The sequence below is a fragment of the Saccostrea echinata genome, unplaced genomic scaffold, assembly GCF_033153115.1.
Source record: "Saccostrea echinata isolate AGI-Se365-2 ecotype Australia unplaced genomic scaffold, CSIRO_AGI_Sech_v1 ptg000056l, whole genome shotgun sequence".
In the NCBI taxonomy this organism is placed as follows: Eukaryota; Metazoa; Mollusca; class Bivalvia; order Ostreida; family Ostreidae; genus Saccostrea; species Saccostrea echinata.
In genome coordinates, this window is record NW_026889805.1 from 3,904,255 (window position 1) to 3,916,181 (window position 11,927).

An 11,927-nucleotide genomic window follows, 5' to 3' on the forward strand; every position below is an offset into this window, starting at 1 on the left:
TTAAATCTCCAATACTTAGTGTATTTTTACCCAAAGATAAACATACACACACAAAGTTTTGTCACCAAATCTTTGTGCTTGTTGTCAATTTCACCTAGCTTGTGACATAATTTGATACATGTTGCTTTAATCTTCTAATCAATTCTCATTAATTAATAAATTAAATAAATTAGTTCATTCTTAACATTTTAACATACATGTATAATTTCATTTTGGTTTTCAAAGAACATGAAGAAGAAAGATGTAATTATCTATGGCTCTTATATTTGTAAATAATTCATCAACATATTGATTATACATAATTCGTTTTTGTTCATTAAACATGTACACGTCAAAGACAGAAAACGCAGTTTATCCATCTGTATGTAGAGTATTTTATCATATAAAGAAATTGTTGTATTATGCAGCACCGTAAAGATTCTCTCTCTCTCTCTCTCTAATAAAAACACTACAGTTTCAATAAATAAGAGATAAATTAATGCAATTGTTATTCCTCATATGAACATTTGAAATAATTATTTCTAAAAAATTTAAAACTGTGGAGAATGTTTGCATAATGATTTATCTTAGTCAGAGATATTCAGTGAATACCTTTGAATCTGATAAAAAGAAAAAAAAAACATTATTGTCGAAGAAAGTCCCACGCTCAACATTTGATACCGTCTATGCATCTTTCTTTCATAAGATGCAAATTAAGTACAGTAATTTAGTTGGCAGATAAGTTAAAGTCATGACAGCCTTGCTTTACTGGATCGTACAGGTAGACGACGGTTTCATGGAGGGGTCCCAGGGGAAGGCAGGAGGAAGATAACACGGGTGGGGCTCCTGGTACGGATTAAGAAAGTAAACCCTGCAAATATGATAAAATACCGTAGATACATGCACACCTGAAAGTATACTTTAAAATACTTTTTTTGTGTACAGCTTTTCAAATATAACTATACCTTTAGATTAGCTTATTTTTTATTGCTATAAATCTACATGTATATATTTTTTCTGTAATTTGTAGTTTTTGTACCTGACCGCTGTGACGTAATACTTTCCTACTCCTTTGAAGGCTGTATAGTACGTCCTTGTAGCATCTACTCCTAACTTCAGTGGTTCTCGATACAGAAACTTGACGGTTTCCACTTTATATGCAGGAATACCTATAAGTAGAGATGTCTGACGTAAAATCCTTCTATAATATTATCTTCTGCAGATTCGTTTGAATCTAAGATAAGTAGTGAGTACAGATATTTTGAGATTACCTGTGACTCTAAGCCACGCTTCAATACGGAACATGGTCTGTGACATTGATTCAAATGACCTCTCTCCTGTCCTGACCGGAAGGAATAACCGTGACGTAATGAAGCTGATTTGTTGTGGGGGTGCAGTGCTGGGCGCTGTCACGTAAAATACCCGGAGTGTTTGGAGAAATGACCTGTCTGACATTCCATCGTCAAAGTCGTCTGTCAGATCCGAGAGGATCTCAAGTTGTCCTGTGATACGGTAGAAAGTTCGAATCAATTCAGTTAAACAATTCACTGAATGGCGGATACCTGATTAATTACAGAATATGACCTTACCAAGTTTCTCTGTATAACGTACTTCATGTAACTGAATGTTGACCAACTTTATACCCTGAAAAAGTTTATCCAAATTGAAAAAAAAAATACTGTGGTATACATTATCAATTATTTATTTGGGGACACCTGTCATATATGTGTCATATTTCATAATAATATGCTTTACTTACAGTCTGATGTGGCAACCATTTATTGAATTTTGTCATGATTTCTTCGAAATTCTGAAACTGTGCGTGAGTAGCTATATCCGGTGGTTTTGTAATGCTCGGGATAAATTCTTTCATACCTAGTACGAAAATAAATCATTATAAATATGTTAAACGCACATTAAGCAAAAAAAATGTTCTTATTTACTTCTTTCACAGGATGAAACTCTGCCATTCAGTGAACTGAAAGGTGACAAAGTTTACTGAAAGGTGATTGAATGGCAGAGTTCTGCCATTCAGTCACCTTTCCAGACCTTTCGGTGACCATTCAGTTGACTGAATGGCAGAGTGTCATTCTGTGTTATTTGCTTGTATATATATATTTCTGTTACGATTCACCCCTAAACATTTTTTATTTAAAGAAATAGGGTTTTCAAGTAAAGAAGTAAGATTAACCTATGGTTTCATTTGCAGGTTCCCCGATGACGTAGAAGACACGTATAATTTGTGTGTACCGCTTCATTTTCCCGCCATTCTCATGACACACAGTATTATCAGAATCAATGACCGCTTTTTCCAGTCCCTCTGATACCTTAAGTGTGGCACTCTCAACATTCAGAATAGAACCTTGGTGAGTAATGAAATAAACCGATAAAAATATGGTTTAAGGCTAACACAAATATTTTTTTTTGTTTGCTCCTATTTAAGAACATTTTGAAAAATTATAATATTTATTTAGCTTTAGATTCATATGTTTATAGCTATAGTATAATGCTTCTCCTAGGTATTAAATCTTTAAAGTTTTCGTTTGCATCCAAACCTTGCAGTGGTTGTTTCTTTAAATCTTCATTTAAGCTGTGTAGGGTTTCTCGAAACCCCTGATATGTGGTCATGGAATAGCCGTACATTTGTAGAAATAATGGATGCCCTATGACAAACCCAGTAAATGGGTGATACACCTGGCCAGCTGTGAGGTTCACCTGAGTGGTTTCTGGGACTTTGTTTAGAAGTCCTAGTTGCTGTGGTGGTGTGGAGGGGTCTTTAACGTATAACCATAACCTAAAAAAGTCAGTGACAGGGCTATATTCTCATAACGTACATGAAGACATTAATGAGAAAGTATAAATGTGACTGGGGGATCTTTTTTTATCAGTTACATATTTCTTGTCGCATTTCAATCAAAAGCTGCATTCAAATTAACATTGATGAAAAGACACATTTCTTAAAAATATCGTTTTGCTAGAAAATTATACAGAATTAGTATAGATAAAAATGTTGCGTTTGAAACAAAGATTATAAATATGACTTTTGTAACAAAAGAATTCCCTAGCTTTCTTCTCTGATAAGGACACTGTTATAGATATGGAGTTCCCTACCTTAGCCCTTTGATGGGACTTATAAATATGATGTTCCCTACCCTAACCCTTTGATAAGGCTCTGATGAGGACGTTGGTATAGATATGTAATATGACGTTCCATACCTTAGCCCTCTAATGAGGACGTTGTTACAGATATGACGTTCCCTATATTAGCCCTCTAGCGAGGACATTGGTATAGATATGACGTTCCCTACCTTAGTCCTCTGATGAGGACGTTGGTATAGATATGACGTTCCCTACCTTAGCCCTCTGATGAGGACGTTGGTATAGATATGTAATATGGCGTTCCCTACCTTAGCCCTCTAATGAGGCTGTTGGAATAGATATGTAATATGGCGTTCCCTATCTTAGCCCTCTGATGAGGACGTTGTTATAGATATGTAATATGGCGTTCCCTACCTTAGTCCTCTAATGAGGCTGTTGGAATAGATATGAAATATATGGCGTTCCCTACCTTAGTCCTCTAATGAGGACGTTGGTTAGATATGTTATATGGCGTTCCCTACCTTAGTCCTCTAATGAGGCTGTTGGAATAGATATGTAATATGGCGTTCCCTACCTTAGCCTTCTGATGAGGACGTTGGTATAGATATGTTATATGGCGTTCCCTACCTTAGTCCTCTAATGAGGCTGTTGGAATAGATATGTAATATGGCGTTCCCTACCTTAGCCTTCTGATGAGGTCGTTGGTATAGATATGTCTAATGAGGCTGTTGGAATAGATATGTAATATGGCGTTCCCTATCTTAGCCCTCTGATGAGGACGTTGTTATAGATATGTAATATGGCGTTCCCTACCTTAGTCCTCTAATGAGGCTGTTGGAATAGATATGAAATATATGGCGTTCCCTACCTTAGTCCTCTAATGAGGACGTTGGTTAGATATGTTATATGGCGTTCCCTACCTTAGTCCTCTAATGAGGCTGTTGGAATAGATATGTAATATGGCGTTCCCTACCTTAGCCTTCTGATGAGGACGTTGGTATAGATATGTTATATGGCGTTCCCTACCTTAGTCCTCTAATGAGGCTGTTGGAATAGATATGTAATATGGCGTTCCCTACCTTAGCCTTCTGATGAGGTCGTTGGTATAGATATGTCTAATGAGGCTGTTGGAATAGATATGTAATATGGCGTTCCCTACCTTAGCCCTCTAATGAGGACGTTGTTATAGATATGACGTTCCCTATCTAAGCCTTCTGATGAGGACGTTGTTATAGATATATTTATATTTCCAATAAATTTCCCGTATGATTCTTTACAATATAGAGTACAGTTCATTTTCTCATGAACTACCATGAATGGGTATGAATATCTGCTTTGTTACGTCATAATACCGCACTTGACGTCAAAACTATAGTGCAAACTGTTTTGCTTTAAAAATGACAAATGAATGGCGTTAATTGTTGCAAATCATCAGAAAAATAATGTAAATGTAAAAAATGAATTTAATTTTTGAAAATTCATGAGGTTCATGAACTACAACGCTTCATGCCGGCATATTTATCATGAAGCGCTAACGCGCTTCATGAATTATGCCGGCGTGAAGTTAAATGACGTTCCCTACCTTAGCCTTCTGATGAGGACGTTGTTATAGATATGACGTTATCTACCTTAGCCCTCTAATGAGGACGTTGTTATAGATATGACGTTCCCTACCTAAGCCTTCTGATGAGGACGTTGTTTTAAGAAATGAATTTAATTTTTGAAGATTCATGAGGACATGAACTACGACGCTTCACTCCGGCTTATTTCATGAAGCGCATTAGCGCTTCATGATATATATGCTGGCGTGAAGCGTTGTAGTTCTTGAACCTCATGAATCTTCAAAAATTAAATTCATTTCTTATATTTACATTATTTTTCTGATGAGTTTCCACAAGTTATCCCATTCAACTGTCATTTTTGAAGCAAAACAGTTTGCACTATAGTTTTGCCGTCAAGTACGGTATTATGACGAAACAATGGAGATATTCATGCTCATCTCATGGAAGTTCATGAGAAAATGAACAATCTTCTAATTTGCAAATAATCTTAAGAAAAAATACTTGGAAATGTATATATATAGATATGACGTTCCCTACCTTAGCCCTCTGATGAGGCTGTTGGAATAGATATGTTATATGGCGTTCCCTACCTTAGCCTTCTAATGAGGACGTTGGTATAGATATGTAATATGGCGTTCTCTACCTTAGTCCTCTAATGAGGATGTTGGTATAGATATGCAATATGGCGTTCCCTACTTTAGCCCTCTGATGAGGACGTTGGTATAGACATGTAATATGACGTTCCCTACCCTAGCCCTCTAATGAGGACGTTGGTATAGATATGTAATATGACGTTCCCCACCTAAGCCTTTTGATGAGGACGTTGGTATAGACATGTAATATGACGTTCCCTACCTTACCCCTCTAATGAGGACGTTGGAATACGTATGTAATATGTCGTTCCCTACCTTAACCCTCTGATGAGGACATTGGTATAGATATGTAATATGACGTTCCTTACCTTACCCCTCTGATGAGGACGTTGGTATAGATATGTAATATGGCGTTCCCTACCTTAGCCCTCTAATGAGGACGTTGAAGCCATAGGTGGACTCGTGACATATCATCTTATCCATAATTATCTCTCCGTTGTTTTCTACCTTCCGTTCTACTGTCTCACACTTCCACACGCCGTAACTGAGGTTTGCTCGGAGCCAGTAATTAGCTGCTCCCATCAGAGTACTGTAAGCATCAAATATTTAGTAACTGTTCAGTGATATTGTTTAACACTAAAAGTTTAGTGCGGAATTTGGTATTCTCTACAGTTTTGAATTCTGTTTCCAAATCATACAAAGAAGTACAGTAAAACTTGCTTGTAAGGAGGTCCTATGGACCTCAATTACTGAATTTTTATAAATCCTTTTAAAAAAGTTTTATCATATAATGGATAGTGAAAAGATATTGATTCCTTTTAACTGAGATTTTCTTATATCTCGTTTCTTTGAAAAAGAGTTTTACTGTATACAATCTAAAAGTGCGAAGAAAAGAATATTAAAGTATACAAAGTCTATTTCAGAACATTCTTCAATTGCTTCCATGTCTATAACATAGTATACCTAAATCTGTCGTATTCTGGCGGAACCTTTTTCCTCATGTTCCCCGGATGAAGACACCTCGGCATGATGTCTATGTAGGCTAGCGGAGGGAGTTCCTCCCGGGGCACATCAGCCTTCACCGAGGAGAGAGCTTGATGCCCCATCACCTCCTCATAAGACGGAGGGGGCATGTGTACGTCCACATACTGAGGAGTTACTGGGGACTTCGACATGGTGTGTCAGTGGGGAAGCTGTCCTATTGAGGATCTACGAACGCAGGATCATCATACGTGGATTTTGTTGAAGAATGTTTAGAGCCACTCAAAATGGAAGACAGTTTTGGGTCACAGTATGTATTTAAATATGTTATAAGTGACGAGCATTTTCTGCGAGACTATTTAAAGTTCCACTGATCAAGTAAACACGAGTAGATCAATAAATCGATACTCGGTTCATTGGATTGCTTTTAAAAATCTAGCTGGAAAATCGTGCCTGTGTAATTGGTGAAAATTAAACGCTTTTCCTATATTCAAAAACACTATAGAAGGTTTATCTTGACATGGCTTTACTCTTTGTCATAGATATACCGTTATGCATTGTAAGAAGAAGTATTAAAATATATTAAGGTATCACTAAGAAATCACCAGAAGTCATAATCATACAGCAAAATGGTTGAGAAACTTATGAAAGATAAAATTATTGACAGAGCAACAAAATATATTGTTGTAAGTCTTTAATTTTTGAAATTGTTATAACTATTATCCATGTATGCTACAGGTAAAACAAGGGAAAAATAACCATTAACTTTCACTTTTAGAACAATAAATGACTCATGATTGCCTTAATATTTTATTTGTAGAAACACAATTCTAGTATATTTTGTTCACTTGATGCAAATATGCGCCATATTCTTGTAATATTAAAAACGACACCAGTGGATGTGAAGACATCGTTGTTTTTGAACCTGATGATAAATTTCTTGGGCAATCAGATTTTGGAATGCAGTTCGCAATTAGCAATTCAAAAGTGAACTGCATTCTAGAACGAATTTCTTGCTCAAAATTCTTCACGTTATATGCATGAATATAAAATGTGTCGCATTATGAATTCAAAACTACTATTGACATGCATTGCATCTGGGAAGTATTGTGGACTCAAAATATTCTAATTCATTAAGACATTTTCTTGTCCATAAATGAATAAAGTATTAAGAGAATTGTAGAGTGTCAATCTCTTGCCCAGTAATGTAAGACAGGCATATTAATAAGCGTAGAAATGAATCCATTTTTAAGCATTGAGTGTATGTGCATTAATGGCCTGTAGATGACACACATATATATGACATCCTTCTGAAAAACCAGCCGCATGACAAAGAGAGACAAAGAATCACGTGCTGGAAAGGTAAGTTCACTTAGTTCTAATCCACGGATATATCAGGTGCTGATGAGTTCATAAAATGGGGTTGATTTTTGTAATGACAAGACGTTAACAATCATAGGAAATATATAAGAAAAACTAATTTATTGTTAATTTTTTTCTAATGAAGAATGACCGCGTAAACCACATCCCAATATCTAAATCTCATTAATGCTTTGTTAACTTTTTTGTGGTTCTGGTAAAAATGACAACTCCATAGTCTAATGGAAAAGACATTAAACTGACATGTCAGTTTTTGTTGTTCACGAAGTCTGGTCAATCGTTCCTTTCTTTTAAGCCAACAGTACACGATGTGACTTCCTTGTGAAGAGAATCCTTTTAATAAATCAACATACAATCTTTAAATGGATGGGGAACATCCATCATTTTTACGTTTATTAAGCAGGAACACTAAATGTAAAATAGAGCTAGATATAATTTATACAATGAATACTACATCATAGGGTAATCTGGAACCAGGAGGGATACCTACTAGGATCGATACAATAACTAGAAGTAAGTAGGCACTTTGTATGAAGTAACTTGATATGTTTGATTCCTTTTGTATTCAGAAATGGAACGCCTTCTGTAATAATATTTTCATGACTTTGAAGATGCATGCATATAAATTATTTGTCAGGTATTAAAAATCAGTTTCACATGATGAATAATTTAATGAGAAAAACTGCGGAAGATTTTGTCATTACGTTATTTAAAAATAATAGCGGTAGAGATAAATAAGAACATAAAAATATTTCTAAAAAAATATTTTTACAGCTGAGAATAACAATGTAATTCTTTGTTGAGTTGATTCATACATGTACATAAATATTACAGAACCGGGATTTCAAATTAAAATCGAAACTTTAATCAAAGGCAACTTGAACCATTACCATTGTATTCTATTTACAGATTCAGTATATGTCTTTACAATACAGTCATGGTGAGGCTAACCCCTACTTCGATATTTTTCCTATGGATTTCGTTGGTGGCCACTAAGTCTAAGGCATTAATTCTTCCTGCATACAACCTTAGGTCCGCCTCTAACCATAAAGTTATGTCCCTTTCAGGAGCCACAGACGGAAAGGCGGTGTTGGTGGCACAAGAACAGCCACTTTCTCTCAATGTCTGTATCAGAAAGCGGTCCATGGTGAGGCTTGACAATGTAAGGTTCTCTAATCATAATTACTCCACCTTCTTCAATGTGACCTTCAATAGTGGAGAATGGATGGGGACGTTCTACGTAAGGCCTGATGAGGATTGGAACAGGTTCAAAAACACGGGAATATTTCCTCACAGATACATCCTGGAGCCCGGATGGCACGTCGTCAAGATTTACGTAATGGATTATTTCGGCTACACAGAAGGTATTGCTGTGGATACTTTACAGTTTAGTGTAGACGATCCATGGATGGACAATGATATTTTATCATGCAAAACAATATGCACTGAGAAAAATAAATTCCCCGTGAGATTTCCTTCCTCTTCTGTTGATGCATTGCCTTCTGGGATAGAACAGAGATCGTTTCCGACTCAGTGTGCAGAAGTTGACAATGTTGACATACCCCTATACAATGCTCATGTTGACAGCTTTACGATAACGGCTTCACTTCCTCAGTATAAATCCTTCTCAAACAGAAGAGAAGAAAACACCACAAACTGTCCTCACTTAAGCCCAGAACTATGGCGATTCGATAATTTTAACGTAAGTTCCTCCTCTACCGAAATTATTAATAATAAAAGCGCCAGAATGTCATTTTATTCAACTTCTTCAAACGAAGTTTATATCATCGTTCGTTTCTTTTTGGAAGGACAAAAGAAAGGTAGTGTGGATGCAAAAATTGGATCGTTGTTGACTCTTCAGTTAAAGGACCTCATAGCTTCAACGATGATTAAATTGCGATATAAAGAAAAATGGGGGAATCTGTCGTTACCAATTACACATAATTTCACACATCAGAATCTACAATATACATGGACAATCCCAGACTTTACCTGGACAGAAGACAGTCTTAATTACATCATTTTAACAGCAGTATCAGAAAATCTTGCCCTTCTGGTGAGTAATCTGCGTCTAGAAAAAAGAGCATTTAAGCCTGAGAAGCATGTAACTATCTACAAGAGTGACGATGTACATATTGTAGCGGTTTATGTAGAAATGTGGTGGCTAGCCCCCGACAGAATGACTGTATACCTCACTAATGGGCAGACATACAAAGGTGTTGCTTATCTACAAATCTACAGACCGATTCCATGGAACAATGGGTATTCGCAGGTTCTTGTGTTGTACCAAGACGGAAATGCCCGATTTATTCCGGTGACTCCTGAAGGACTTGACTGGATCCCCTTTGGTACATCCGTTATTCTTGGGCAAACGTACAGTGATTCAATAAGACCTTACACCTCTATAAAACAACTTAATATAGACCCAGAGAGATGGACAATGCGCATCTTTTATAAAGATGGTGGTTCTTTGGTAATGAAAATAAATAGTACCTATAGTGAAACCCAAGCTCATGTGTCCGAAATTTTCTTCACAAGGGACAGGTATACACTTCCGTTTGCAACTGTACGGTCAATGTATGTTGCTGAAGGAAACACTGATGTAGACAGTGTGAAAGTTGACGATAAAGAGACCTATCATATAATGGATCAATGGGGATATGTACAGGGAAGAAGCTTTGCATTTTATCGCAGCTGTATATCTAGACACTTAACCCTTAGTCCTGATATCCAAATTGATGTATTTAAAACCAAAAAGTCGTGAAAGAAATCAAAACAAATCCCTAGATGCCAATAATAACTAGGACATAATGTTTGATGATTTTCTGAGATTAATACTCAGTATTGGAAGCCAGTACTATTTTCAATTGACAGCATGATACGTGTACATGATAATTATTTTATCTGCACTCAACTTTGACAAAAAGAAAACAACAATGATTGTTGTACAGATCTTAACGAACCTCTCAAGGCACAAATTTTCATGTGATTCTGTCATTGTCCATATCTTCCTCACAGAGTATCTTAATATTGTGATCGATACTTTCACTGAACGGATCTTAACATTATGGTTCTATTAATGAAAAAAACTTTCGAATCATGATCACATCAGTGCATGTGGAAATCTTATAACAGAGACCTTATCATCGCACTTCCTGTCACATCATGATCCTATCGAGGTCCAGAGGTCCAGATGTTTAAAGACTTCCTGTCACATGATCCTATCGAGGTACAGATGTTTAAAGTGAGACTTCCTGTCACATGATCCTATCAAGGTACAGATGATTAAAGTGAGACATTATCATTGTACTTCCTGTCACACCAATGTGATCCGATTGTTCAAATGATCTATCAACACTGTGGTCTATAGAAGATATGATCCCAATATTACGATCATTGTGCAGACATTGAGCTAAACATTGTACGCTTCTTAATTAACACAGTGATTCTTTCATTGAAAATATTTTAACAATTGTACAGTTCTTAACAGTGTGATCATATCATTTGATTGTATACTCCATGATCTTTTCAAAGTACAGTCTTTCAGATCACAATCCTATCAATGTACGTACTTCACCCTATGATCCCATTTTCATACAGATCTTAACTGGGACCCTCTCATTGTACAGATCTACTGTATATACTCGCCTTTAAGTCGGTTTTTTGGGAGTGAAACTTTGGTCCAAAAATCTTTGTCCGACTTATAGGCGAGTTATAAAAAGATTGGTATTTTAGAGGGTCAAGTCCTCTAATATAAGCTTAAAAAATACAACCGACTTAAAGGCGGACCGACTTATATGCAAGTATATACAGTAAACACTGGAATCCTCTCATTGTACAGATCTAAACACTGGGATTCTCTCATTGTACAGATCTTAATACTGGGATCCTCTCATTGTACAGATCTTAACACTGGGATCCTCTCATTGTACAGATCTTAACACTGGAATGATCTCAATACTTATTGTACGGATCTTCACATTGTGATCCTCTCATTGTACAAATGTTCCTATAATTGTACAGATCTCAACAATGGTATCATTGTATATTGACCTTTAGACTGGGGTCCTATAAAAAATAAAAGACATTTACACTGTGATTCTATCATTTGATTGAACACACCATAATCCTGTCAATGTACAGCTTTACACGTAATCCTCTCAATGAGCAGATGAAAAAGGTTGAAGATAACAAACAGTGATTGATCGCCAAAAAACCTACAAACAATACAGATCTGTGTACAGGGTATTGTGATCCTACCATTGTACATATCTTATTGTGATCCTATCATGTACAGGTTTTACTGTGATTATATCATTGTATAGATTTAATT

The 11,927-nt window shown here is 36.2% G+C and overlaps 2 protein-coding genes across 2 annotated transcripts; one reads left to right on the top strand and one right to left on the bottom strand.

Moving 5' to 3' along the window:
* Window positions 1-261: 261 nt before the first annotated feature.
* Window positions 262-6,508, bottom strand: LOC133173179 (uncharacterized). Its single transcript, XM_061308130.1, has 9 exons — window positions 6,197-6,508; window positions 5,655-5,822; window positions 2,535-2,773; window positions 2,171-2,341; window positions 1,739-1,854; window positions 1,569-1,623; window positions 1,251-1,481; window positions 1,019-1,148; window positions 262-850 (listed from the first exon to the last, which is right to left on the bottom strand). Exons 1-9 carry the CDS (start codon window positions 6,406-6,408, stop codon window positions 745-747), a joined length of 1,428 nt encoding a protein of 475 aa, XP_061164114.1. The 5' UTR covers window positions 6,409-6,508; the 3' UTR covers window positions 262-744.
* Window positions 6,509-8,053: 1,545 nt separating this feature from the next.
* On the top strand, window positions 8,054-11,693 carry LOC133173260 (uncharacterized). Its single transcript, XM_061308245.1, has 2 exons — window positions 8,054-8,107; window positions 8,504-11,693. The coding sequence occupies exon 2, from the start codon at window positions 8,532-8,534 to the stop codon at window positions 10,356-10,358; it is 1,827 nt and encodes a 608-aa protein (XP_061164229.1). The 5' UTR covers window positions 8,054-8,107; window positions 8,504-8,531; the 3' UTR covers window positions 10,359-11,693.
* The last annotated feature ends 234 nt before the right edge of the window (window positions 11,694-11,927 follow it).

Excerpts from the sequence above, each read along its gene's own strand:
- LOC133173260 (XM_061308245.1), top strand. The coding sequence starts at position 8,532 with ATGGTGAGGCTAACCCCTACTTCGATATTTTTCCTATGGATTTCGTTG.
- LOC133173179 (XM_061308130.1), bottom strand. The coding sequence starts at position 6,408 with ATGTCGAAGTCCCCAGTAACTCCTCAGTATGTGGACGTACACATGCCC. Across the intron at positions 2,774-5,654 it reads GTCCTCATTAGAGGGCTAAG|GTTATGGTTATACGTTAAAG; the intron begins GTAGGGAACGCC and ends TGACTTTTTTAG. Across the intron at positions 1,482-1,568 it reads ACGTTATACAGAGAAACTTG|GACAACTTGAGATCCTCTCG; the intron begins GTAAGGTCATAT and ends ACCGTATCACAG.